The 26355-nt window shown below is 62.8% G+C and overlaps 4 protein-coding genes across 4 annotated transcripts; 1 reads left to right on the forward strand and 3 right to left on the reverse strand.

The window, feature by feature from the left end:
* Window positions 1-547: 547 nt before the first annotated feature.
* Window positions 548-11236, reverse strand: ERBB2 (erb-b2 receptor tyrosine kinase 2). The gene is made up of 27 exons (XM_030966089.1): window positions 11046-11236; window positions 8484-8635; window positions 8218-8404; window positions 7904-8041; window positions 7747-7815; window positions 6862-6974; window positions 6644-6785; window positions 6455-6571; window positions 5801-5927; window positions 5647-5720; window positions 5483-5573; window positions 4759-4958; window positions 4542-4674; window positions 4358-4448; window positions 4116-4276; window positions 3981-4028; window positions 3375-3513; window positions 3174-3296; window positions 2999-3097; window positions 2724-2909; window positions 2492-2647; window positions 2336-2411; window positions 2105-2251; window positions 1920-2017; window positions 1676-1846; window positions 1310-1568; window positions 548-1212 (listed from the first exon to the last, which is right to left on the reverse strand). The coding sequence occupies exons 1-27, from the start codon at window positions 11134-11136 to the stop codon at window positions 881-883; spliced, it is 3720 nt and encodes a 1239-aa protein (XP_030821949.1). The 5' UTR covers window positions 11137-11236; the 3' UTR covers window positions 548-880.
* A 1318-nt stretch (window positions 11237-12554) lies between these two features.
* Window positions 12555-18658, forward strand: PGAP3 (post-GPI attachment to proteins phospholipase 3). The gene is given in 9 exon segments (XM_030966272.1): window positions 12555-12766; window positions 13257-13354; window positions 13432-13584; window positions 14345-14407; window positions 14520-14581; window positions 15180-15285; window positions 15288-15321; window positions 16480-16684; window positions 18192-18658. Coding segments are annotated over 9 exon segments (975 nt in total). The 5' UTR covers window positions 12555-12576; the 3' UTR covers window positions 18256-18658.
* An 826-nt stretch (window positions 18659-19484) lies between these two features.
* Window positions 19485-21946, reverse strand: PNMT (phenylethanolamine N-methyltransferase). The gene is made up of 3 exons (XM_030966036.1): window positions 21793-21946; window positions 21439-21646; window positions 19485-19920 (listed from the first exon to the last, which is right to left on the reverse strand). The coding sequence occupies exons 1-3, from the start codon at window positions 21944-21946 to the stop codon at window positions 19485-19487; spliced, it is 798 nt and encodes a 265-aa protein (XP_030821896.1).
* Window positions 21947-23850: 1904 nt separating this feature from the next.
* Window positions 23851-25446, reverse strand: TCAP (titin-cap). Its single transcript, XM_030966321.1, has 2 exons — window positions 25301-25446; window positions 23851-24106 (listed from the first exon to the last, which is right to left on the reverse strand). The coding sequence occupies exons 1-2, from the start codon at window positions 25444-25446 to the stop codon at window positions 23851-23853; spliced, it is 402 nt and encodes a 133-aa protein (XP_030822181.1).
* Between the last annotated feature and the right edge of the window lie 909 nt (window positions 25447-26355).

Here is a 26355-nt window from a genome sequence, read left to right on the forward strand (position 1 = left end):
AAAGGAGGGAAAAGGGGAAAGGAAATGGGGAGAAAGGGAAGGGGGGAAAAGGAGGAGTGGGAGAAGGAAAAGGAAGGGAAAGGGGAAGAAGAAGAGGGAAAAGGGGAAAGGAAATGGGAAGGGAAAGAAGGGAAGGGAAAAAGGAGGAGTGGGAAAAGGAGAAAGAAGGAAAAGAGGGGAAGGCAAAGGAGAAGGGAAGAAGAAAGAAGGGCAGAAAAGAAAAGGAATGAAAAGAGAGAAAAGGAAATGGGGGGGGAAAAGGGGAAAGGAAATGGGGAAGGAAAAAAAGGGAAAAAGGAAGAAAAAAGGGGAAAAGGGAAAGGAAAAGAGGAAAAAAAGGGGAAAGAAAAGGAAAAAAAGAAAAAGAGAAAAAAAGGGGGAAGGAAAAAACGGGAAAGGGAAGGAAAAAGGGAAAAAAGAGAAGGAAAATGGGAAAAAAGAAGGAAAAAGGGAAGGGATATAAGATGTTCGTTCTTGGGAGGTAGAGCTGGATCCGAAGGAGAAGGAGAAACCAAACAGACCACGAGAGTAGAAAAAACAACCAATGTACAATTCTCAAATATACATCCCGGTGCTCCCAGAGAATCCCGGAGCAGCCGGGACTGCTCTCAGTCCAGCTGCCCTCAGTGCAAGTCCACGTGTCCCAGGCACTGGGACAGCCCTGCATGGGGGGGATGGCACAGGGGCTGTCCTTCTCCAGGCTCTGAGCTGCTCCTGGGGGCACCCAGGGTGACCCTCGTGTCCCCACTCTGCTGCCGCGCTGTCCCACAGCGTCCTGGCTCCGTGAGCGGTGCCACCCTGGGCAGAGGGGTGGATCCCCGGCCCCACAGCTGTGGCTCATCCCTCCCTGAGCTGCCTTGGTGAAGTTGGGGGGTCTCTCCTACACGGCCGTGGCGTCGGGGCCGGCCAGGCCGAGGTACTCGGGGTTCTCGGCCGTGGGCGTCGTGCCAGGGCCACCGTCGGGGCCACCACCCTTGGCAGGGTCCTGGTTCCAGTAGTAGGGGTTGTCGAAGGCCTGGCTGAAGGGGCCAGGGCTGGGGGCGCCGTGGGGTGGTGCCAGGTACTCGGGGTTCTCCACAGCGTGGCCGAAGGGCCCTGGGAAGGAGTTCTTGGGGTCCTTGATGAGCCCGTTCTTGCCCTGGTGCCCCTTGGGCTTGTCCGGCGGGGACGGGGGCGCGCGGGGCGAGCGTTCCCCAGCCTGGTTCACGTACTCTGCAGGGTGAGGGACATGTTAGGGACCCCCCAGGGGTCATGGGACAGGCAGACACCCCCCACCACCTCCCCAAGGGTCCGGCCGTGCCCTCCCTACCTGGCATGGTGCTGTGGGGGGCTGGGACAGTGAAGCACTCGGGGTCCTCTCCGTCCTTGGCCGTCAGCCCCGTGGGATCCTCGCTGTACCGGGGCAGGGTCCCGGGCTCCCGCCCCGGGGGGCTCTGCAGGGCCACCTTGTCCCCATCTGGCACCTCTGGGACGGCTCCCTCTGGCCCCTCTGCCAGGCCTTGGGTGGGGAAGGAGAACGAGGCCAAGCCCTCGCCCTCTTCCACCTTGGCTGGAGACTCCGCCGTGCTCTGGGTGTGCGAGAGGGCACAGAGTCGGGCACTTGAGCCCATCCCAGACGTGGCACGGGGTCACCTCCTCACCTGGAGCTCCCTCCCAGCCCTCCCTCCCCACGTACCCGCATGGAGGAGATGCGGCTGCGGTAGGTGGTGGAGGTGTCGGTGCTGAAGAAGCCGTGGTGGGGCACCAGGTACTCCTCAGCGTCCACCAGGTCGTCCATGTCCTCCTCATCCAGCAGTGCCCGGTAGAAGGTGCTGTCCATGGAGCCAGGCAGCCCCACCAGGTCGTTCTGGGGGGGTCACAGTGCTCAGTGCTCACCCCAGGGCACCAGGGAGGGGACAGAACCTCGGTGATCTCCATACCTGGATGACCACGGAGCGCTGGGGGTCGCGGGCCATGCGGGAGAACTCGGTGACGAGCTCCCGGAACTTGGGCCGGCACTCGGAGTCAATCATCCAGCCTGCACAGAGCCAGGTGCCATCAGGGGCTGGGAGCAGGGTGACAGCACGCCCTGTCCCCTCCCTGTCCCCGTGTCCCCTGCCCGTACATTTCACCATGATCATGTAGACGTCGATGGTGCAGATGGGCGGCTGCGGCAGCCGCTCACCCTTCTCCAGCAGGTCTGGGATCTCCCGGGCAGGGATCCCGTCGTAGGGCTTTGCCCCAAACGTCATCAGCTCCCACACGGTGACACCTGGAGAGGACAGGGGACAGGTGTGGGGGTGAGCAGGGCATTGGGACCCCCCAAGTCCCCCGGGGTGGGGACACCCTGACGCACCGTAACTCCAGACGTCGCTCTGGTGCGTGAAGCGCCGGCGGAGGATGGACTCCAGCGCCATCCACTTGATGGGCACCTGGGACAGAGAGGTGAGCAGGACCAGGGGGTGGCTGTCACCGAGGGGAGCACCACTGTCCCTGAGTCCCCATGCCCTACCTTGCCACCATCAGCGTGGTACTCGGTCTCGTCGATGTCGAGCAGCCGGGCCAGCCCAAAGTCGGTGATCTTGACGTGGTTGGGGCTCTTGACGAGGACGTTGCGAGCGGCCAAGTCCCGGTGCACCAGTCTCACCTCCTCCAGGTAACTCATCCCCTGGAGGTGGCACATGTCCAGCTGTCCCTGGTGTCCCCCAGGACCTCCCCAGAGCTGCCCAGGTGCCCTGTCCTACCTTGGCGATCTGCACACACCAGTTGAGCAGGTCCTGGGAGCCGATGTGGTCTTTGTTCTCCCTCACGTAGTCCAGCAGGCAGCCGTAGGGCATCAGCTGCGTCACCAGCTGCACCGTGGAGGTCAGGCAGATGCCCAGCAGCCGGGACACGTAGGGGCTGCCCACCCCTGCCATCACATAGGCCTCCTGTGGGCAGCAGGAGGGTCAGGGTGGGGGTCAGGGTGGGCAGGGGCTGCTGCCAGCCCCGTTCCCGTCAGTGTCACAGCCACACTCACGTCCAGGATCTCCTTGTTGGCTTTGGGCGATGTGTTCTCCCGCAAGACTTTGATGGCCACGGGGATCTTCACGCTCTCCCCATCGGGGATCCAGATGCCCTGAGGTGGGGACAAGCAGGTGAGGGGATGCAGAGCAGGGAGGGTCACGTCCAGCTGTGCTGTCCCCACTCCTCACCTTATAGACCGTGCCAAAAGCACCAGAACCCAAAACTTTTACTTTCTTCAGCTCCGTCTCCTTGAGGATCCTCATCTGGGCTTGGTTGGGGAGGGCCCCGCTGGGCGTCAATGGCTCCACCAGCTGTGGGGCATGGAGGGGTGAGAGGGGCTGGGTTCCCAAGCCCCGAGGGTCCCCTCCTGCCCCCCGGGAGATCCCCACCTCGGTCTCCTGCAGCAGCCTCCGCATGGTGTGCTTGCGCTCCTGCTGCCGCCGGCGCTTGACGCAGATGACGGTGATGAGGAGCAGGACGATGACCAGCAGAGCCCCCACCACGCCAGCAATGATGGATGTCACCTGGCTGTGTGCCAAAAGGCCATCAGTGTGGGGGACTGCCACCCAAAGAGGTGGTGGCACAACAGAGCCACACCCCTACGGTGACAGTGTCCGCAGGGGTCTTAGGATGAGGGAAGAGATGAGGATCTGACTCGGTGTTTCAGAAGGTTTGATTTATTATTTTATGATATATATTATATTAAAACTATACTAAAGGAATAGAAGAAAGTATTTCGTCAGAAGGCTAGCTAAGAATAGAATAGCAAAGAATGATAACAAAGGCTTGTGGCTCGGACTCTCTGTCCGAGCCAGCTCACTTTGATTGGCCATTAATTAGAAACAACCAACATGGGCCAATCACAGATGCACCTGTTGCATTCCACAGCAGCAGATAACCATTGTTTACATTTTGTTCCTGAGGCCTCTCAGCTTCTCAGGAGAAAAAATCCTAAAGAAAAGATTTTTCATAAAAGATGCCTGTGACATCCCTACCTTGGCTTCTGGTCCATGGGACATCCGTCCTCATCGCGGATCGTGCACCTGGGGACACGGGTGTAACCCCTGCTGTCAGCAGCCCCCTGCAGCTGCCAGCACCCCGTCCTCATCTAGGGACCCCTCCCAACTCACGAGTGGGTGCAGTTGGTGGGGCAGAGCTGGCACACTCCGAATTCATCCGGGTATTTCCAGACGGGCACGAAGGAGGCGTCGGCCTTGACGCCGCTGGGGCAGCGCCGCACGCACTGCTGGCCGTCCTTGTAGTGGGCACAGGCCACGCACTGGTCTGGATCCTGCAGGAACAGGGCTGGGTTGAGGGACCCAGGTGTGTGGGGACACTCCTCACCTCACCCAGAGCGTGTCCCTGTCCTCACCGATCCAAAGCAGGTCTCGGTGCCGTTCTGGGGCTGGCACTCGGGGTGGCACGGCAGGCACCGCGTCCCGTTGGCGTGTTCCCGGACGGCTCTGCAGGGCAAAAAGGGGCAGGGATGGGGTTCCAGCCTCGCCCTGCAGCGTGTGTGGGGACTCTGTCTGGCACTCCCGAGGGTCTCCACTTACCCATCCAGGAGGTTGCAGGAGGCCACGCACTCCTGGCCGCGCAGGAACCGCTCGCACGCCACGCACTGGGTGGGACCGGGGCCCCAGCAGTGCCCCTGGGCGCAGAGGTGGAAGCAAACCAGCCCCTCTCTCTCTGCAGGAGGGGCACCATCAGCACCTCTGTCAGCAATGGGGGGGTCACCATCTCCCCCCACCCCCACGGGACCCCCCCTCTTACCGCACTGCTCGGGGGGTTTGTTGTGGGTCTGGAAGAGGCGCTGACGGGGGTTCCGGAAGATGCTGTGCCAGGGCACCTTCTGGAGGAAGCAGAGCTGGGGGTTGTGGTGCACCAGCACCATCCCACTGCTGATCTCCTGCAGGGCCCGGAGCCCCAGCGCCTGCACCGCCAGGTCCTGCAGTGTCAGCGAGTAGGCGCCGCTGCCGAGACACCCAGGGGTGAGACACGCCTGGCCCCGTGTGCCTCCGTGTCCTTCCCGGGTCCCCCTGCAGCCTGTGGGAGCCCCTTGGTGTCCCTGTGTCCCCTGCAGCCTGTGGGAGCCCCTTGGTGTCCCTGTGTCCCCTGCAGCCTGTGGGAGCCCCTTCGTGTTCCCGTGTCCCCCTGGGTCCCACCCACATCTCCCCTGCACCTCACCCATATCCCCCCGTGTCCTGTCGTCCCCCATGTCCCCCTGTGTGTTCCCACAACCCCCTGCAGCCCCCCATGTCCCCCCTGTGCCCCAACATCTCCTCACGTCCTCTCTGAATCCCCATGTTCCCGTGTCACTCCATGTCCCTGTGTCCCCTCTGTGACTCCCTGTGTCCCTCCACACATCCCCGTGTCCCCTCATGTGTCCTTCTGCATCCCCATGTTCCCATGTCACCCCATGTCCCCGTGTCCCCTCATGTGTCCCCCTGCCTCCCTCCATGTCCCCGTGTCCCCCCAGGTCCCCGTCCCTGCTCACTTGTGCAGCACCCTGCCCCGGATCACCCGCAGGTTCTGGAACACTCCCAGGTCCTTCATGTCAGGCGGCCAGGCTGCGATGTAGAGGAAGCCTGGGGGGAGCTGAGTGTCACCCCCTCATGTCCCCCCCAAACCCAGAGCCCCCCCAGCTCCCCCAGCTCTCACCCGTCAGCTCCTCCAGGCTCTCGAAGATCCGCAGCAGTTTGGGGTCCAGGGGGGGGGTGTTGGTGCTGGGGTCCCTGCAAGGGATGGGAGGGAGGTTGGGGGGGTCCTGTTGGGGGGTCCCCAGTGGGCTCAGGGAGGGGAATCAGCCACTCACCCAGCGAAGGTCTCGGGCAGGAAGGCCAGGCTCCCAAAAATCTTGGTGCAGCCGGAGAAGTGCTGGATGTTGGAGGCGTTCACAGCACGGACGCCCTTCAGGAAATCCACTCCCAGCCCGTAGCACACTGGGGGGCATGGCAGGGGTGCTCTTCCAGGACCCCTGAGCCCCCCAAAACACTGCCCCACCAGCCACAGGGCATAGCAGCACCCCCACACAGCCTTGGAGTCCCCAGAGCTGCACTGGGGATGGATCACCCCCATCCTTGGGGTCCCCAGAGCCCCCCAAGACTTGGGAAAGCTGCTTACCCAAACCTTTGGGGTTCCCAGAGCTCCCCAAAACTTGGGAAGGCTGCTTACCCAAACCCTTGGGGTCCCCAAAGTGCCCCTCAGCCCCCAGGGGACTGCTCCCCCACATCCCTGGGGTCCCCAGAGCCACTCTGAGGGGCTGCTCACCCACACTCCTGGGGTCCCCAGACCTGTCCAGATACTTGGGGTGCTGCTCACCCACAACCTTGGGAACCCCATGGACATTGAGGAGCTGCTCATCCACAGTCCTGCAGCGCCTAGAGCCCCCCTCCCCATGCCTTGGGGGCTGCTCACCCACATCCCCAGGGCACCCAGAGCCCCCCCAAACCCCCGGGGGGTTTCTCACCCTCTGGGCAGGGTTTGCTGCACTTCTCACACTTCTGGATGTTGTTGACCGTGACCTCCTGGCTGTTCTGGGGGCACACGAGGGTGCAGGAGCCCACCTCCGTGGCGAGGTAGTTGTCTGCAGTGGGGGGCAGGAGGGAGGGTCAGGGCCATGCTGGCTGCCCCTGCACCCCCCCAGGGTGTCACTCACAGGGACACTGGCTGACACAGCTGGCACCAAAGGTGTAGCGCCCGTCAGGGTTGGGCATGGACTCGAAGGTGTCTGAGTTGTAGACAACGAGCGGCGGGCAGTGCAGCTCGCAGATGCCGCTCCTGTTGAAGTTCAGGCATGCCTGGGGAGGGGGACACAGCTGTGTGAGACCCCTGTCCCCCCCCCCAGGACCCTCGGTGTCCCCATCCCGTGCTCACCAGGCAGTCGGAGTGCTTGGGGCCGGTGCAGCCGGCGGCGCATTGCTCGTGGCAGCAGTCCGTGGGTTTCGTGCCCTTGCAGCGTGGGCAGCCGTGGCAGATGCTGTTGGTCACTGCAGGGACACAGAGGGACATGCTGGGGACACGGATTCCCCCCCTCCAGGCAATGGGGGAGACCCCAGGATGAGGGGTTAAGGGGTAAAGGGGTTTCTGGGGTAAAAATCTGGGTGGTGAGAATTGAGATGGCAAAAAAAAACAGTGGGAAAGGAATTTAGGGGGACAAGTGGGGGTTGCCAGGGCTGGGATTTGGGGTGTAAGCAGAGGTCCTCAAGGCAGGGATTTGGGGTGTAAGGGGAGGCCCCCAGAGCAGAGATTTGGGGTGTAAGGGGAGGCTCCCAGAGCAGGGATTTGGGGTGTAAAGGGAGGCCCCCAGAGCAGAGATTTGGGGTGTAAGGGGAGGCTCCCAGAGCAGGGATTTGGGGTGTAAGGGGAGGCTCCCAGAGCAGGGATTTTAGGGGATGTCTGGGACTAAGATTTGGGTGCTATGCAGGGCTCAGTGGAACAAGGATTTGGGGGTTAAACAGCAGGTCAGGGTGCTTCTGGGGGCAAGATTTAGGCGGCAAATAGGGGTCAGTGGGACAGAGATTTGGGGGGCAAATGGAAGGTCCAGAAATTCTCTGGAAACAGGACTTAGGTGACAAGTAGGGCTCAGTAGGGGAACAATTTGGGAGGGCAAGCAGAAGGTCCAGGGAGTCTCTGGGACACAGATTTGGGTGCCAAGTGGTGATCAGTGGAGCAGGGCATACAGAGGGAAGGAAAGGGGTTCCCAGGGGCTTTGGGGGTCTCTGAGGGGCGGCTCAGAGCCTCTGTGGGCCCCACACTCACATGTCTGGCAGTCCTGTTTGCCCTCGCCCCAGCAGTGCCCCTCGGCACAGAGCGCCCGGCAGTCGGGACCTGCACAGGGGGGAGAGTGAGCAGGGGGTGCCAGGGTGGGGCTGGAGCTCCCCAGAGCCCCCCCTGGCAGCAGAAACCCCCCACTCACAGCTGCGGGTGCGGGTGGTCTCCACCTGGATGTCGGCCCGGAACTCGTTGTGCCGGTGCAGGATGTCGCTCCAGAGGATGGTCTCCTGGAAACACAGCTCGGGGTTCCTCTCGATGAGCACCCCTCCCTTCAGGATCTCTGTCAGGGGACAGGCTGGGGGTCAGCATGGACCTGCAGCCCCCGTGGGGACTCCCAGTCCTCAGCAGGGAGCTGGGGAGCACCCAGAACTTTGCGTTCTCAGACTGGAGCTGGCAGCTCCCAACTGCAGCAGCAGCAAGCCCCATACCCGAGCAGCCCAGACAGGGCTTCCCCACCTGTGAGGTGCCTCATGCCGAGCTGGCGCAGCCCCGGTGCCCCGGCGGGGCCGGCGTTGCCCAGCACGGCCAGGGCGTAGCGCTCCTGGAAGAGCTGCGTGCCGCGGATGATGCGCAGGCTCTGCAGCTCCAGCCCGCTCACTCGGTTCTCCGCGATCAGCACGTAGCCCTGCACCTCCTTGATGTCCTGCCATGGGGGGGACACGGGTGAGGGGTGAGGGGACCCTCGTCTTTCCCCCTCCTCGGGGCGTTTTCCCGCTGCGCACCTTGAGGAAGGAGGTGTCGGCGTCGGCGGGCAGGTAGGTGAGCTCCAGGTTGCCCTGGACCACCTGGCAGCCCTGGTAGAGGTGCCGCAGGGTCTCGTAGTGGCTCTCGGGGCTGGAGGGACGCAGCAGCTTCATGTCGGTGCCGGTGCAGACTGTGGGGAGGGACAGCGGGGGCTCAGCGGGTGCTCCTCTCCCGCCGTGGGACACACACGGAGCTCCGGCCCCCGCAGGAAACGCCGCGGGTGCGGCGGCCGCCGTTTATCTCCGGGGCTGCTCCCAACAGCTTCCGATGGGTTTCCTGCACCGAGGCTCCCCCGGCTCCCACCCCGGCAAAGCCGCTCCCGCTCCGCCACCGGGCCCCGCTCGAGGCACAACGGGGATCGGTATCGCCCCTGTGCCCGCGGCGGGGGCCGGGGATTGCCGGGGGCTGGGTTGGGACCCCCAGAGCGGCGGGGCCGGAGCGGGGGCCGCGGGCAGGAATGCGCTGCCCACGCCGAGACAAGACCCGATTGTTGAGCGGCGACGGCTGCGGGGCCCGGCCGGCCCCATTGTGGGGGCTCCTGGCCGGGAGAGCATCCCCGGGCATCCCGGCGGGGCTGGGGGGTGCGGGAACCCGCGCTGGGTGCCGGGCCCCGGGCGGGTGAGTCACGGGTGCGGGTGGCACCGGGCCCCGGCCGCCCGCTCCCGGCTGGAACCGCCTTTTCAGGTCGGGCGTGTTTGGGAAGCAGCGGTGACGCAGGGCCGGCGGGCACGGCACGGCACGGCACGGCCCAGCCCTGGCGCGCCCGCGGCCCCCGGCACCCCAACAACACCCCAACAACACCCCAGCAACATCCCACCGGGGAGAGCCCCCCACACCACACCGAGCCCCGCACTGACCCCGCCGCCACCGCGGTGTCACCCCCAGAGCCACCAGCCCCGTCCCGGCACAGGCAGGGGGGCACACGGGGGTCGGACGGGGGCTCGCTGTGCCGGTCCCCGGCTGCTCGGTGGCTGAGTGACAGCCCCCGGTGCTGGGCAGCTGCGGGCGCGGCCCCGTGGCCCGGAGAGCCGGCTGGCACTCGCCTCCCCCGCCTGCTCCGAGGCCTCCGAGCCGGGGAAAATACGGCCAGGAAGGAGGGAGCCCCCTGAATTTGGGGTTCGGCTGTGTCCCACCCGAGCGGGGTGAAACGGGGGGGACCCGGGAAGGGAAAGTGTGGGGCGGCCAAAGCTCAAGGTCTGCGCCCACACCTGCCGTGAGAGGCGCGGGGTGCTGGGGCTTCCCCGGGGCAAAGGGCAGGTGGGACAAGTGTGAGGATCCTGGTGGGATCCCGGCTCTGCTCCCCCCGGATTTGGGTTTGGATGCTCGCCCAGCTCTCCCTCTGGGCACCGGGCAGGGCAGGGACTGCTCCGTCCTGCCTGGCTCGCCCCAGCGGGCGGTGCCACCACCAAAGCACCGGGGCTGCCCACGGGTGTCCGGCCAAGCCCGTGAGCCACGTGCCCACGGGGCTGTCCCGAGCCCCGGGACACACCGCGCTGTCCCCAACCAGCAGCTCGCCACACACAGCCCCTCCAAGCAGCGTGAGCTGTGGGGTGCCAGGAGCGCTGTGTCCCCACGCCCCTGTCCCACCACCTCACACGGAGCATTCACTTTCCAAACTCCCGCTGCTGCAGCTGCCCCCCGACACGAGGAGGGAAGCAGCAGGGTGCAACTTTTGGGGCTGCCGGTGCCCACTTTGGGGCCACCAGCGCCATGCCCTGCTGGCCCCGTTGCTGCCCCATTCCCGCGGAGCGTGGCCGAGGCCCGGGGCTCCCCGCTCCCCGCGGGGCTGGGCTGGGTGCGGCACGTCGAGAATGTGGATGGGAGCGACGGGGACGCACCCACCCACCCAGCCAGCCAGCACCGCGCCTGCCCCGCACCCCGGAGCCTCCCGATGCCCAGGGGAAGGGAACCCCCACAAGCTGGGGACCCCCGTTCCCGCTTCTCCCGGCGCTACCGGAGCCCTGAGGGGGGGTCCCGGCTCCGGGCTGTACCGGAGCCCCTAAATCCCTCCCGGGAATGGTGCAGCTCGGGGGAACAGGGGTGCAGCGGGCAGGGCCTCCCGCTGGGCCCCAGCGCCTCCCAGTCCGCACCAGTTCGGCCCCCAGTCCCGGCGGCAGCGGCGGCGCGGGGACACCGGGGTCGCGCTGCCCGCGGCGGGGAGAACCGGGGGCACCGGGGGAGGCGCTCCCGTCACTTCCAACCGTGCAGCCCCCGGTTCCCCCCGGTGCCCCCCAGAGCTGCCCGGTCCCACCCCCGGTGCCCCCCTCGTTCGCAACTCGAGGCCTCCACGGTCCCCTCCCGCTTCTCTCTCGGTTCCCCCCACCGTCCCCTCCCGGTTTTCCACTCCGTCCCACCCCCGATGTCCCCCCGGTGCCCTCCCGGTCACGCCCCCCGTGTCCCCCCCGTCCCTTGCCCGGTTCGCTCCCCCCGGTCCCGCTCGGTCCCGTGCAAAAACTTTACGCGAAGTCGCCGCGCGGGCCCGGACTCCCCGCGACTGCCGGTGTCCCCGGTGCCCCCCGGTGTCCCCCGGTGGGACCCACCTTCGGCGGCGGCGGGGGGGCAGAGGGCGGCCAGCAGCAGCAGCAGCAGCAGCAGCAGCGCGGCGCCGAGGCAGCCCCCGGCCGCGATCATGGTGCTCAGCGCGGCCCGCGGCCCATGGCCCCGCCGCCGCTCTCCGGGAAAGTTTGCGGAGCCGGAGCCGCCGCCTCCCGCCGCTCCCGGGCTCCGCCTCGCGATCCCGATCCCGGTCCCGGCCCCGGGCGAGGGCGCGCCGCGCGCTCCCGCCGCCCCCGCGCGCTCCCGCCGGCCCGGACCAGGACAGACCCCCCCCCCCCCCCCCCCGTCCAACCTCCCGGAGCACCGGGCACGTCCCGCCCAGGACCCCCCCTTCCCTCCTCCCGAGCACCGGGAATCACCGCCATCCATCCCACGGGAGCACCGGGAGCCCCCCGTTCCTCCTTCCCATCCCAGCGGGTGCCCCCTCCCCACTTCCAGGGGGGCTCCGAGACCACTTTCCACCCCCCCGGAGCAGCAGGAACCCCGAACCCCCCCAGCATTCCCATCCCGCAGTGCCCCGTTCCCGTTCCCGGTGCTCCCCAGCCCCGGGTCCCGCTGCCATCCCGGGGGTCGCCTGAATGGGGCGGGGGAGGACACGACCCCCATCCCTGTCCCCTCACCTGGGGCTGTGACTGTCACCCACGAGGGGGAGGGGACAGAAATGCCACTCGTGGGTTTGGGGGGTCAGTCCCGGGGGTGGGGGGACAGAGCTGGCACTCCGGAATGGTGCGGGGGGCTGTCCTGGGGGACAGGGACAGTCCAGCAGCATCTGACGGGTCCCCAGTGGGGTGACCAAGAGCTGGCACCTGTCCCCCACCTGTTCCACCTTCACCTGCTGCCCTGGGCACACAGGGAATTGGGGTGGGGGGTCCTCCACAGCTGGGGACCCCCACACATGGGGGTGACCCCATCCGAACCCCCCAGCCGGGCAGAGCCAGGAGCAGCTGGGATGGGGGACCGGGATGTGACCTCCACATGGGGCGGGTTCTGCTCCCCCTGTACCCTTGATCACCCCAGTCTGTGCTTCCACACGTGCCACCGAGGCTGCCACGAGGGAGGAGCCCCCAAAGAGGGGGACACTCGGTGTTGGGGTCCCCCCTGCCATGGGGACAGAGTCCAGCACATCACTGTCACCTCAGGCCAGGCCACTGCTGGGAGTCCCGCATGGCCGAGTCCGCTCAGCTCCTCAAGCCGCGCTGCCCCCGTGCCCTGAACCGGCCCTGAGCCCCGCAGGACACCGGAGGGTCCCCGGAGGGTCCCCGCAGTGTCCCCGCAGTGCCCGGGATCCCTGGGCCCCATGGGGGGATATATCCCATGAGCCTCTACAGAGCCTACATGGGGGGATATATCCCATGAGCCGCTGTAGAGCATTAATGGAGGGATATATCCCATGATCCTCCCGCTCGGGGGACTATATCCCATCACCTCCCGCGGCCAGCGGGGGCGGTATATCCCATAGTGCCCCGCGCCGCCCCCATCTCCGGGGCGGGCCGGAAGCGGCCGGGCCGGGCGGCGATGGCGGCGCGGGCCGCGCTGCTGCTGCTGCTTCTCATGGCGGCGGCAGCACCGAGCCCGGCCCAGGGCTCGCAGGGGGATCGGGAACCGCTGTACCGGGAGTGCCTGAGCCGCTGCGAGCGGCAGAACTGCTCGGGGGCGGCACTGCGGCACTTCCACGCCCGGCAGCCGCTCTACATGGGCCTGACAGGTACCGCCCCCTGCTCCTATTGGCTGGCGGACCCAGAGGCCACGCCCCCTCTGGGCAGGCCGCAGCTCTCGTAGCCACGCCCCCTCGAGGCCACGCCCCCTGGCTGGGGGACTGGGAGGGACTGGGGCTGAACTGGGAAGCGCTGGGTGACCCTGGGGGATGCTGGGGCTGTGTGAAGGGTCACTTGGCCTGTACTGGTTGTGTTGGTGGATACTGGGCTGGTTCTGGTCTATACTGGGCTACGAAGTGGGGTCACTGGGCCATACTGGGGGGTCACTGGGCCATACTGGGAGCTACTGGTCCATGCTGCCAGTCACCATGGGGACAGCTGGGTGTGCTCCCAGATTGTTCAGCGAGGCTGGGGGTGCCAGGGGGTGAACCCCACCTGCTCCCCCTGCCCTGCGCTGGGCCAGGGCACCCCCGTGCTGAATACTGAGAGGCACTGGTGCATACTGGGAGGCACTGGTGCAGACTGGTGTGCCCCGCACAGGCTGGACGTGCCGGGATGAGTGCCAGTACGAGTGCATGTGGCTGACGGTGCGGCTGTACCAGCAGGGCGGGCACCGCGTGCCCCAGTTCCACGGCAAGGTCAGCGCGGCTCCGGGGGGGGCTGGGGGGCACTCAGGGGTCCCCCCGTGCCCGCTGACCCCCCGGGCCCCCCCCAGTGGCCCTTCTCGCGGTTCCTGTTCGTGCAGGAGCCGGCCTCAGCCTTGGCCTCGCTGCTGAACGGCCTGGCCAGCCTGGTGATGCTGCTGCGGTACCGCGCGGCCGTGCCCCCCGCCGCCCCCACCTACCCCACGTGCACCGCCTTCGCCTGGGTGAGCCCCGCTGCCAGCTGGCTCCTTTGCACATCCTCTGCCCATCATTTCCCTCCTTTATCCCATCATTTCCCTCCCCTTTCCCATCCTTTTCCATCTTTCCCTCCCTTTCTCCCATCCTTTCTATTTCCCTCCCTTTTCCCTCTCTTTCCCATCCTTTCCCTCCCTTTTCCATCCTTTTCCCAGCCTTTCCCGTAATTTCCCTCCCTTTTCCCTCCCCTTTCCCATCCTTTTTCCCACCTTTTCCCCTCCCTTTCTCTCCCTTTTCCCCTCTCCTTTCCCTCTCTTTTCCTTCTCTTTTCTGTCCCTTTCCCCCTCCTTTAGCTTCCTTTTCCCCTTTCCTTTTCCCTTCCCCTTTCTTTTCCTTCTCCCTCTCCCTCCCCTTCCCTTTTTCTCCTTTCCCTTTCCCCTTTTCTCCTTTCCCCTTCCCTTTTCTTCCTTCTTCTTCCTTTTTCCTTCTTTCCACTGTTTTCCCCTCTCCCCTTGTTTCCCCCTTTCCCTTTTTTCCCCTCTCCCCTTTTTCCCCCCTTTTCTTTCTCCCTTTCCCTTTTCTTTCTCCCTTCCCCTTTTCTTTCCCCCTTTCCCTTTTCTTTCTCCCTTTCCCTTCTCCTTCCTCCCCCTCCCTTCCCCAAATCCCCCCCATCTCCCCCTGACCCCATTCCCATCCCCCTCATCCCCCATTTCAGGGGGCCCTGACCCGGGGGGGACCCTGCCCCACGTCCCCCCCACCCCATAAATCCCAAATTTTCCCCTTTTCAAGGTCTCCTTAAACGCCTGGTTCTGGTCCACCGTGTTCCACACCAGGGACACGGCGCTGACAGAGGTGAGGCAGTGCCACCCCCAGGGTGTCCCCAAGCCCCAGGGTGACACCCCCAGGGTGTCCCCAAGCCCCCTGGGGGGTCCTGTCCCCAATTTCCCCATCCCAAATCCCACAGAAACTGGATTATTTCTGTGCTTCGGCCGTCATCCTGCACTCCGTGTACCTGTGCTGCGTCAGGTGGGCAAACTGGGAGAGACTGGGGTGAACTGGGGGGGACTGGGAATGGACTGGGGGGCACTGGGGCAAACTGGGGGGCACTGGGAATGGACTGGGGCAAACTCTGTATGGACTGGGGCAGACTGGGGGGCACTGGGGCAAACTGGAGGGCATTGGGAATGGACTGGGCGCAAACTGGGGGCACTGGGGCAGACTGGGGGGCACTGGGAATGGACTGGGCAGACTGAGGGGCACTGGGGCAGACTGGGGGGCACTGGGGGCAAACTGGGGGGGATGGGGGCAAACTGGGGCCAGACTGGGGGGGATTGGGGGTGAACTGGGCATGGACTGTGGAGCACTGGAGGCAGATGGGGGGCACTGGGAATGGACTGGGAGGCACTGGGATGAACTGGGGAGTGCTGGGGCTGGCTACAGCTAGACTGGGGAATGTACTGGGGGTCACTGGGCTGTACTGGGAGGCACTGGGCTGTACTGGGGAAGGTGCTGGCCTCTCTTGGGCCAGTTTGGGCATCACTGGAGCACCTGGGAGGACCCTGGGCCGTACTGGGAGGACCCTGGGTCATACTGGGAGGACCCTGACCATCCCCCTTGCCCACAGGACGCTGGGGCTGCAGCGCCCAGCCTTAATCAGCATCTTCAGAGCCTTCCTCCTCCTCTTCCTCGCCGGCCACATCTCCTACCTGAGCCTCGTGCGCCTCGACTCGGCGACGGCTACAACCTGGTGGCCAACGCTGCTGCTGGTGGGCTGGGGGCACTGGGAGGCACTGGGAACTACTGGGAGGGACTGGGGGGCACTGGTACTGGGGTTGTGAGCCCCCCCTGTCCCTGAGCCCCATTTTCCCAGGAATGTTGGGCACCCACCTCTCCCTGATCCTCACCCTGTTTCCCCAGGAATGCTGACTGGGGTTTGGGCACCCTCTGTCCCTGTGTTTTCCTGTTTCCCCAGGAATTCTGACACAGTTTTGAGCACCCCCTGTCCCTGATCTTCACTCTGTTTCCCCAGGAATGCTGTACCAAGTTTGGACACCCCCTTGTCCCTGATCCCCACAGTTTCCCGAGGAATTCTTTCAGAGTTTGAGCACCCATCTGTCCCTGATCCCCTCATTGTTTCCCCAGGAATTCTGACTGGGATTTGGGCACTCCCCTGTCCCTGATACCCCTCTCTGTCCCACTGTTTTCCCAGGAATGCTGACCACACTTTGGGCACCCCCTGTCCCTGATTTCCCCTGTTTCCCTAGGAATTCTCACTGGGGTTTTGTCCCTGTGTTCCCCTGTTTACACAGGAATTCTCGCTGGGGTTTTGCCCCTGTGTTCCCCTGTTTACCCAGGAATTCTCACTGGGGTTTTCCCCTGTGTTCCCCTGTTTAAACAGGAATTCTCACTGGGGTTTTGCCTCTGTGTTCCCCTGTTTCCCTAGGAATTCTCACTGGGGTTTTGCCTCTGTGTTCCCCTGTTTAACCAGGAATTCTCGCTGGGGTTTTGTCCCTGTGTTCCCCTGTTTCCCCAGGAATTCTCACTGGGGTTTTGCCCCTGTGTTCCCCTGTTTAAACAGGAATTCTTACTGGGGTTTTGTCCCTGTGTTCCCCTGTTTAAACAGGAATTCTCGCTGGGGTTTTCCCCTGTGTTCCCCTGTTTAAACAGGAATTCTCACTGGGGTTTTGCCCCTGTGTTCCCCTGTTTCCCTAGGAATTCTCACTGGGGTTTTGTCCCTGTTTAACAGGAATTCTTTCAGACTTTGAACACCCCCTGTCCCCCCGCTGTTCCCCCTGCAATTCTCCCCGTGTTTTGCCCACCCCTCGAGCTCTCAGTGCCGCTGTTTTCCCTCGTTTCCCTGTCCCAGCCATCCTGACAGTGTCCCAGCCATACTGACGGTGTTTCCCTCATTTCCCGTGTCCCAGGGATGCTGACGGTGGCGTGGTGGCTGCGCTGGTGCCTGCGGCAGGGCCGGCGGCTGCCGCACGTGTGGAAATGCGCGGCCGCGGTGCTGCTGCTGCAGGCGCTGGCGCTGCTCGAGCTGCTCGATTTCCCCCCCCTGCTCTGGGTGCTGGACGCCCACGCGCTCTGGCACATCGGGACCATCCCCCTCAACGTGCTCTTCTACAGGTCAGCGCCACCCCCCAGTCCTATGGAAAATCAAAATGAAATTTAAAATTCAAATTTTAAAAAATGAAATAAAAAATAAAATTTAAAATACAGGTCAGCGACCCCCCCAGTCCTATAGAAAATAAAATTAAAAATACAGGTCAGCGACCCCCCAATCCTATCGAAAATAAAATTTAAAATACAGGTCAGCCACCCCCCAATCCTATCGAAAATAAAATTAAAAATACAGATCTGTGACCACCCCAATCCTATCGAAAATAAAATTAAAAATACAGGTCAGCGACCCCCAGTCCTATAGAAAATAAAATTAAAAATACAGATCTGTGACCCCCCAATCCTATCGAAAATAAAATTAAAAATACAGGTCAGCCACCCCCCAATCCTATTGAAAATAAAATTAAAAATACAGGTCAGTGACCCCCCCAGTCCTATAGAAAATAAAATTAAAAATACAGGTCAGTGACCCCCCTGCCCCCACTTAAAATAAAATTAAAAATACAGGTCAGCCCCCCCAGTCCTATAGAAAATCACATTTAAAATACTGGTCAGCGACCCCCCCAGTCCTATAGAGAATAAAATTTAAAATAAAGGTCAGCGACCCCCTCAATCCTGTCTAAAATAAAAATTAAATTCAAAATTAAAATTTAAAAAATTAAATAAAAAATAAATTAAAAATACAGGTCAGCGACCCCCCCGCCCATTTAAAAGAAATTAAATAAAATATAAAATTAAAATAAATAAAATCAAATTAATAAGAAGAAGAAGATTAAAATTAATAAAATTAAATAAAATGAAGTAAAAAGTTCAATAAAGTTAAAAATACAGGTCAGCGACCACCCCAATCCCGTCTAAAATAAAAATGAAATTTAAAATTAAAATTTAAAAAATGAAATAAAAAATAAATTAAAAATAGAGGTCAGTGACCCCCCCTCCCCATTTAAAAGAAATTAAATAAAATATAAAATTGAATATTAAATAATAAATAATAAAAATAAATTTTAATATTACGTTTAAATTAAAATTAAATTAATAATAATAAAATTAATATTAATAAAATTAAAGAAAATTTAAAATAAATTTTAAATAAAATTAAATTAAAAATTAAGTAAAATTTAAAATACAGGTCAGTGACCCCCCCCCAGTCCTATCTAAAATAAAATTAAAAATAAGGGTGAGGGGCTCCCCGTGTTCCCCAGGGATGCAAAGCTTCCCCCCAGGATTTGGGGGGCTCTGCTTGGGTCTGGGGGTGTTGGGGATTCTGTTGGGGGATCCCTCTTGGAATTGGGGTGCTCAGGGTCCCCTGTGGTCTGTGGGGTTCTCAGTGTTCCCCCCTGTTGAAATTGGGGTGCTCAGGGCCCCCTCAGTTTCCCATGGGATGTTCTTGGTCCCTGTGCCATGCCCAGACCCCCCCTCCCCACCTTGAAATGGGGGTGCTGGAAGGACCCCAGGCTTGCTGTGCTCAAAGTTGGGGTTCAAGCCCCCCCTAACCCCCCCCTTGTCCCCCCAGTTTCCTGATGGACGACAGCCTCTACCTCCTGAAGGCCAACTCCGACCTCTTCAAAGTGGACTAGAGCTGCTGGGGGGGGTGGGCAGAGCCCCCCGTGCCCCCCCAGGGCTGTGCCCTGCCCTGTGCCAAGCAACCTCCCAGCCCCCCCTGGCCACGGCCTCCTGCGCCCCCCCAGTTGCCTTCTGAGGTTTGTTTTACCCCCCCAGACCCCCCGTGCCCCCCATCTGTGGGCACAGAGGGGTCCAGGACAGCTGAGAGCCCCCCCAAACCACCCCCAATGAGGTGACAGTGGCTGCTGGGGGACAGGTGGGTGATTTGGGGGGGTTCTGTGTGCATGGGGGGGGCTCTGGCAGGGGTGGGGGGTGTTGTGTGGGTGCCTTGGGGTTGGGGGTGCCCCCTCCCAGCCCAGAGGGGCTGTGCCCCCCCCCATTCCCCCCTCCCTGGGTGTGTTGTGGGATGTGAATAAAGCTGAGTTTAATCTGTGAACTGCTGGGTTCATGTCCCCTGCCCCAAGGGCCCCCTGTGCCCCCCAGTGTACCCCATTCCCTTCTGCTGTCACCCCACAGTGCCCCCCTTACCTCCCCATTCCCACCCTGCTTCACTCTGTCCCACCCCATGTGCCCCAAAATTCCATCCAGGTGTCCCAAACCCCCTCAGTGTTCCCAAACCCCCTCAGTGTTCCCAAACCCCCTCACCCACCCCATCCTCCCCCTGCCCTGCACCCCCTTTCCCACCCTGCTCTCACCCCATTCCCCCTACCCAGGGGTCCCTGAGCCCCCCAGACCTCCCTGTGCCCCCTCCCCACACCCTGAGCACCTCCATCCTCTGCCCTTGATTGTCACCATCCCCTGCCACAACCTCAGCCTTCGTTGTCACCATCCTGTGCCACCCTAACCTTTACTGTCACCATCCTTTGCCCTTTATTGTTGCCAACCTCTGCCACAACCTGTGCCCTTATTGTCACCATCCTGTGCCACAACCCCAGGCTTTACTGTCACCATCCTGTGCCACCTTTATTGTCACCATCCTGTACCACCTCAGCCTTTACTGTCACCATCGTCTTGCCACAACCCCTGCCCTTATTGTCACCATCCTGTGCCACCTTTATTGTCACCATCCTCTGCCCTTTATTGTCACCATCCCGTGCCCTTGATTGTCACCATCCTGTGCCACAACCTCAGCATTTATTGTCACCATCCCGCCGGATCTGCCTCCATCCCACCCCACCCTTGGCGCTGCCGGGCACGGTGCCATTTCCCAACCATTTCCCGGCCATTTCCCGGGAATTCCCCCTCACGTTTCCAGCGGTTTTTGCGCGTGGGCGAAGAACACCCCGTCCACATCATCCACGCCGGTGCGGAGCGCGGGGGGCATCGCGTACGAGCGCAGCTCCCGCAGCGCGAACCCCGCGGCCGCCAGCGCCTCCCGCACATCCGCCTCCTGCAGCGGCACCACGGGCAGCCGAGCGGGACCCGCCAGGTAGAAGGACTCGCCCAGAGCCCCCAGCAGCACCGCGTGTCCCCCCGGGCGCAGCAGGGTCCCCACGTGGCTCAGAGCCCGCACGAAGGAGGCGCGGTCGGGGCTCACGGCCTCCAGGCAGAAGGCGGAGAGCAGCGCATCGGCCCTGGGGCGCAGCGGGGCCCCCAGAGGCTCCGCGCGGTGAACGTCGATGGGGAGGATCCGGCGGAGGCGCTGGCGGAGACGGCGCTGCTTGTCCTGCCACGGCTCCCTGGGGAGATGGGGGGAATAGGGGAATAAGGGAAAAGGGGAGCGGGATGGGGCTGGGGGGCGCGGGGAGGCGATGGAGCCTGAAAAACGCGGGGATGGGGGGGTGGCGTCGATCCAGACAGGGATGTGGGGATGGAGTCAGTCCCATGGGGATGTGGGGATGGGGTCAGTCCCACGGGGATGTGGAGATGGAGTCAATGCAGAACAGACAGGGATGTGGGGATGGGGTCAGTCCCACGGGGTTGTGGGGATGGGGTCAATGCAGAACAGACAGGGATGTGGGGATGGGGTCAGTCCCACGGGGTTGTGGGGATGGGGTCAATGCAGAACAGACAGGCATGTGGGGATGGGGTCAATCGCACGGGGATGTGGGGATGGGCTCAGTCCCACGGGGTTGTGGGGATGGGGTCAATTGCACGGGGATGTGGGGATGGGATCGATCCAGCGTCCATGGGGATAAAGGGATGGAGTCAATCCAGTGTCAATGGGGATGTGGGGATGGGATCAGTCCAGACAGGCACGTGGGGATGGGATCAATCCAGAACAAACAGGGATGTGGGGATGGGGTCAATCCAGTATCCACAGGGATGTGGGGATGGGGTCAATCCAGAACAAACAGGGATGTGGGGGGGTCAATCTACCATCCATGGGGATGTGGGGATGGGATCATGGGATCAATCCAGTGTCCATGGGGATATGGGGATGGGATCAACCCAGTATCAATGGGGATGTGGGGATGGGGTCAATCCAGATCAGACAGGGATGTGGGGATGGGATCAATTCAGTATCCACGGGGATAGGGGATGGGATCAACCTGGCACCCAGGGGAGTGCGGGGATGGGATTGATTTGGCACACGCAGATCCCTGTGGGAATGGGAAGAACCCAGCAGACAAAAGGAGGTGAGGATGGAATTCTGCAGGGATACGGGGTGGGATTGTGCAGGGAAGTAGGGATTGGGTGGACACTGAGCTGGGACACACAGGGATACGGGGACAGGATCAATCCAGCACACACAGGGATACGGGGACAGGATCAATCCAGCACACACAGGGATATGGGGACAGGATCAATCCAGCACACACAGGGAGGTGGGGATGGGATCAATCCGGCACACGCAGGGATAGGGGACGGGATCCCGCAGGGATGTGGGGTGGGATGCACATTCCAGAACCCACAGGGACCCAGGAGCAGGATCCTGTGGGGATCAACCCTTCACCCACAGGCACAGAGAGGATTCCATGGATATCTGAGGCTGGGATCCTGCAGGGACAGGGGGCTGTGAACCCATGGGATTTGGGAACAGCGTCTGTGAGGATGTGGGGCCGTGGTGCCGTGGGATTTTGGTGACAGGGTCCTACAGGGATCCCCTCAGCGTCTGTGGGAAAACGTGGCTGTGATCCCACGGGATCTGCAGGGATCTGTGAGGACCTGGATCTGCGATCCCGTGGGTTTTGGGGACACACTCCAGCAGGGACCACCCCAGCACCCCCCTCCCGCGGCCTCCCCGGCCCCCCTACCCGCGCCCCTCGATCTTGCAGACGTGCTGGATGAACGGGCTCCAGTCGAAGGCTCCGGGCTCCCCCCGCACCCACCGGCCGAGCTCCTCGCGGTTCACTGCCAGGAAATCGGTGGCCACGATCTCCTCGAAGTGGTCGCAGGCACTCAGCAGTTGGTAGATGGTGGGACCCGAGCCCACATCGATCAACGTCCGCCCTTGGATCTCACCTGGGAAGGGACAGGACATGTCTGGGAGGGACCCCCACAACAAGACAGGGATCGGGAAAACCAGGGAAGAGCAGAGGAGCTGTCCCCGCGTGCTCCGTGCCTCAGTTTCCCCACCCCGCTGAGGGTCCCCGCCGCCTTCCCCTCACCGCTGGCGAAGGTCTCGGCCAGGCATCGCAGCTTCCAGGGCACCACGAACTCCTCGGAGGAGAAGTCGGCGCGGGGCGGGAGGTAATTGTTGCGCAGGTACGCGCGGGGGTCGAAGTGCTCGTAGCCCTCTCGGAGCGCGGCCTGGCTGCTCATGGCGAGGGGCTGCGGCTCCGGCCTCGCCGTCGCCGCTTTTTATCCCTGCCCGGCCCGGGAGGGGCTGCGGGGAGCTGAGACAGCCCCATCCATCCAGCCCGCATCCCTCCATCCATCCATCATCCGCCGCGCATCCCTCCATCCATCACCCATCCCTCCTAACCCGGTTAGCGCCAGCGCCCCGGGGCCGCGGCCGGAGCCAGCCCGGAGTTGATAACGGATCCACCGCCCCTCCCGGGCTCTGGGAAATCGGGAATGCTGTCCCTGAGCCGGGGAGATTCTGTCCCCACACCCCGAGATGCGGCTGTGACCCCCCTGGGCTGCCCCAGCTCGTGGGTGTCCCATGGGATGAGGATGGAGAGGGATTGGGATGAAGATGGAGGGGGATTGGAATAGGGATGAGGATGAAGAGGGTGGAAGAGGGATGGAGATGGAGAGGAATTGGGATAGGGATGAGGATGGAGGGGAATTGGGACAAGGATTAGGATGGAGGGGGATTGGGAGAGGGCTAAAAATGGGATGGGGATGGGAAGGCATTGGAATGATGTGGGGTTTGGGATGGGGATGGGAAGGGACAGGAACGGTGTGGAATGGGGGTGGGAAAGGATTGGAATGGGATGGGGATGGAAATGTGGAGGGATTGGGGTGGAATGGGGTGGGGAGGAGAATGGGAAGGGATTAGAACAAGATGGGGATTGGGATTGGGACGGGGATGGGGATGGGAAGGGATTGGAATGATGTGGGGTTTGGGATGGGGATGGGAAGGGATTAGAACAAAATGGGGATTGGGATTGGGATGGAAATGTGGAGGGATTGGGGTGGAATGGGATGGGGAGGAGAATGGGAAGGGATTAGAACGAGGAGAGCATTGGGATTGGGAAGGAGATTAGGATAGAAAGGCACTGGAATGGTGTGGGTTTGGGATGGGGATGGGAAGGGATCGGGATCGGGCCCATGTGAGCTCTCCATCACCTGCGCTGGATTCAGCCCAGCTCTGGCAGGAGCCAGCAGCACCTCTGCCAGCTCCCAGTGCTCCCAGTGCTCCCAGTGCCACCTCTGCCAGCTCCCAGTGCTCCCAGTGCCCCCAGCTCCCCGGCATAAGGAGCAGGGTGCTTCCCGCATTTGGGGCTGGGGGCGTTGTGAGACCCCAAACCCTTCCCGTGCCCGAAGTGCAGGGGGTGAGGGCGCAGGGACCGGCGGGAGGAAGGAGCGGGATGGGGCCGGGGGAGGGCCCGGGGAGGGGACAGGGCCTGGCGGGGCCCCAGGGACAGCGGGATCCGCAGTGGGAACAGCTAATCTGGGCACTGCAGAACCTGGCACCGGGTGGGCGATGGGGGGTTATATAACCACAACCCCCCCACCCACACCCCCCCCAGTCCCATCAGACACCGGGTCCCTCCAGCTGCCGTGCCTCAGTTTCCCCGTGTGCCCCACACACGGTCCCCCTCACCCTAAATCTTGCCCCCCACCCTTGTAACCCCCCCCCCAAAAAAGACTCTGCCGTGCCAAGGTAGAGTTTTTGTTGGTTCTTTGTGCGGTTTTATTGCCGTACAAAGAGACCGCGGTTTGTACAACCCCCCACCCCCTCCAGCCCCCCCCCAGGCTTTCAGCGATCCTCATCCTCTCATTCCCTTCTTCTCGCCAGGGAAACTGAGTCACGCCGGAGCTGCCGGGAGCCCCCCGAAGGGCGGGAGCCCCCCGACCCGCGGGGTCCTCATCCCCACCGGCCCCCACCGCGCCCGCAGCGGGGCGGGGTCCCAAGCGATGGGAGCCCACCCCCACCTGCCCCCTCCTTCTTCTGCTGCCTTTCCGGGGGGCGGCTGAGCTGACCCAAAGGGTCCCCCCAGCCCCCCCAGCATCACCCTCCGGCCCCCCCACCCCGCAGCCCGAGCTCCCGCGGCCCCTCAGCCCCGCTGGGCTTCGTGCGAGAGGGAGCGGGAGAGGGTGCGGGGAACGCCGCCCTTGGCCCCGCGCAGGTCTGAGGGGGCGAAGAGGGGCACGGGGAAGGTGCGGGCGTAGGGCAGGAGGTGCTGGGCCAGGGGCTGCCCCAGGACCCCCACCCTGAGCAGCCCCCAGGGCGAGCGCTGCTCCAGCAGCCGCACGGCCCCGCGCTGCTCCAGCGACTCCCGGCGCTGCGTGTCCGCCTCCCGCCGGCACCACCTGGGCACGGACAGACCCTCAGTGGGTCCTGCTGCGAGCCCTCGGGGTCACCCCGCCCCGACAGGACCCCTGGAGACCCCTGTGTGCCGCCCCATTCCATGGGAGAACCCCCCATGTCCCATGTCCCAGCTGAGCCCCATGGGAACACCTGGAGACCCCCATAGGAACCCCTGGAGACCCCCATGGGAACCCCATGAGACCCCATTAGGAACCCCTGGAGACCCCCATGTGCCACCCAACTCCATGGAGACCCCTCCATGTCCCATGTCCCAGCTCAGCCCCATAGGAACCCCTGGAGACCCCCATGGGAACACCTGGAGACCCCCACATTCTCCTGGCCCTTTGTGGAACCCCGGCCTCCCCCAACCCCATAAACCCCCTCCCCATTTCCTCACAGGAACCCCTGAGATCTTCCCAATCCCTCTTGGGTACCCCCCCACCACCTCCCCGGAGCTTCCCTGACCCCACAGGGACCCCCAAACCCCCTGGGAACCTCTTCATTTGGGACACAAGACCCCATGGGAACACCCAAGTTTGGGACTCTTGGGCTGCCCAAAACCCCATTGGAGTCTCCCACACCCCCAAACCCCTATGGAAACCCCCAGTTTTGGAACCACCTCACAAACCCATGGAAACCTCATATTTTGGGACCCTTGGAGCCCCCCAACATCTGATGGAAACCCCACAATTTGAGACACTTGGAGCCCTCCACAACCCCATGGAAACCCCACATTTTGGAACCCTTGGAACCCCTCAAACCCTCATGGAAATCCCACATTTCAGAAGCCCCCAACCCAAATCCCCACAACAAACCCCTCAAATCCTCCAGCACCCGATGCCCCCCGTGCCCCCAGGACTCCTGGCACCCCCTGGGACTCTTGGGTCTGCCCAAGTTTGGGACCCTTGGGCTGCCCAAAACCCCAGTGGAGTCTCCTACAGCCCCAAACCCCCATGGAAACCCCACAATTTTGGAACCACCCCACAAACCCATGGAAACCTCGTATTTTGGGACACTTGGAGCCGCCCAAAATCCAATGGAAACCCCATATTTTAGGACCCTTGGAGGCCCACAAACCCTCATGGAAACCCCACATTTCAGAACCCCACAACCCAAATCCCCACAACAAACCCCTCAAATCCTCCAGCACCCGATGCCCCCAGGACCCCTGGCACCCCCTTGGCCGTGCCCCTCACCCCTCCTCGGGTCGGGAGCTGAGCTCCAGGTCCAGCCACTCGGCGCTGAAGGTTTCTCTCCTGCCCGCGTCCTCCTCCTGCACGCGGCAGCCCAGGCGGGCCGAGAGCAGCCCCCCGGAGCCCCCCAGCACTCCAGGGCCCACCATGGCGCCGCTTTGCCCCCTCCCCCCGTGCCCCTTCTGCTTTTATGGCCCTGCCGGGGCTATTTTGGGAGGCACCGAGCGCTGCCAAGGAGGGAGGGGGTGGCACCTCGGACACGTGTGTGGCACCCACGGGGGTGTCCCCTCCCCTTCCCGCCTTGGGGACGCGGGGCAGACCCTGCCAGCAACGTGATGGCACCAGCAGGACCCGCCCTGGCACCTGCCCAGGGCACGTCTGGCCTTTGCCTGTCCCTCTGTGCCAGCCCAGTGCCACCCACGGCGGCCACAGCCCCGGCTCACAGGGACATTGGGGTCCCCCTCAAAGGGACATTAAGGTCCCCTTTAGAGGGACATTGGGGTGCCCCTCAGAGGGACATTGGGGTCCCCTATAGAGGGACAGTGGGGTCACCTTCACAGGGATATTGGGGACAGCCCAGGACAGGAGTTTGGGGCTGTAGGGACCCCCAAATAGGTGTTTGTAGGGTCAGCAGTCGGGTGGCAGTGACCCAGTGGAGGTGGCTGGTGACAGAGAGGACAGGGCTGGTGACAGATGGGATGTGAGGATGGTGACACAGAGGACAGGGCTGGTGACACAGAGGACAGGGCTGGTGGCAGCCCCCACAGCTGCCCCCAAGCGTGGGGGTCCCACCCCAGGGGACGAACCCAGGGCTGGAGGGACACTGGGTACAGACAGACAGACAGACAGAGATGCTCCAGGTGGATGGAGCTGCTGGTGCCACCACAGGGTTGGGGACAGCATCACCCACAGCCAGTGCCACCCACGGCCAGTGCCCCAAGGAGCCTGGAGCCCCCCCCTTTAGCACTGGGGGGGTCTTCGGGGTGACCCCAACCTGCCCCCATCCCCGCATTCACTGACAAACCCACACAGGTAACACAGACCTGCAAACAGTGCAA

The sequence above is a fragment of the Camarhynchus parvulus genome, chromosome 27 (assembly GCF_901933205.1).
Source record: "Camarhynchus parvulus chromosome 27, STF_HiC, whole genome shotgun sequence".
NCBI lineage: Eukaryota > Metazoa > Chordata > Aves > Passeriformes > Thraupidae > Camarhynchus > Camarhynchus parvulus.

Bases quoted from the DNA above. Each gene is read 5' to 3' on its own strand.
- ERBB2 (XM_030966089.1), bottom strand. From the start codon at position 11,136: ATGATCGCGGCCGGGGGCTGCCTCGGCGCCGCGCTGCTGCTGCTGCTG. The intron at 3,514-3,980 runs GTAGGGATGTCA...TTTGGCACACAG, and splicing joins CCCATGGACCAGAAGCCAAG to CCAGGTGACATCCATCATTG. The intron at 2,018-2,104 runs GTACGGGCAGGG...GGCTCTGTGCAG, and splicing joins CTACATGATCATGGTGAAAT to GCTGGATGATTGACTCCGAG.
- PNMT (XM_030966036.1), bottom strand. From the start codon at position 21,946: ATGAGCAGCCAGGCCGCGCTCCGAGAGGGCTACGAGCACTTCGACCCC. The intron at 21,647-21,792 runs GTGAGGGGAAGG...GTCCCTTCCCAG, and splicing joins GGCCGAGACCTTCGCCAGCG to GTGAGATCCAAGGGCGGACG. The intron at 19,921-21,438 runs GTAGGGGGGCCG...CCATCTCCCCAG, and splicing joins TGCAAGATCGAGGGGCGCGG to GGAGCCGTGGCAGGACAAGC.
- TCAP (XM_030966321.1), bottom strand. From the start codon at position 25,446: ATGGTGGGCCCTGGAGTGCTGGGGGGCTCCGGGGGGCTGCTCTCGGCC. The intron at 24,107-25,300 runs GTGAGGGGCACG...GTCCGTGCCCAG, and splicing joins AGCTCCCGACCCGAGGAGGG to GTGGTGCCGGCGGGAGGCGG.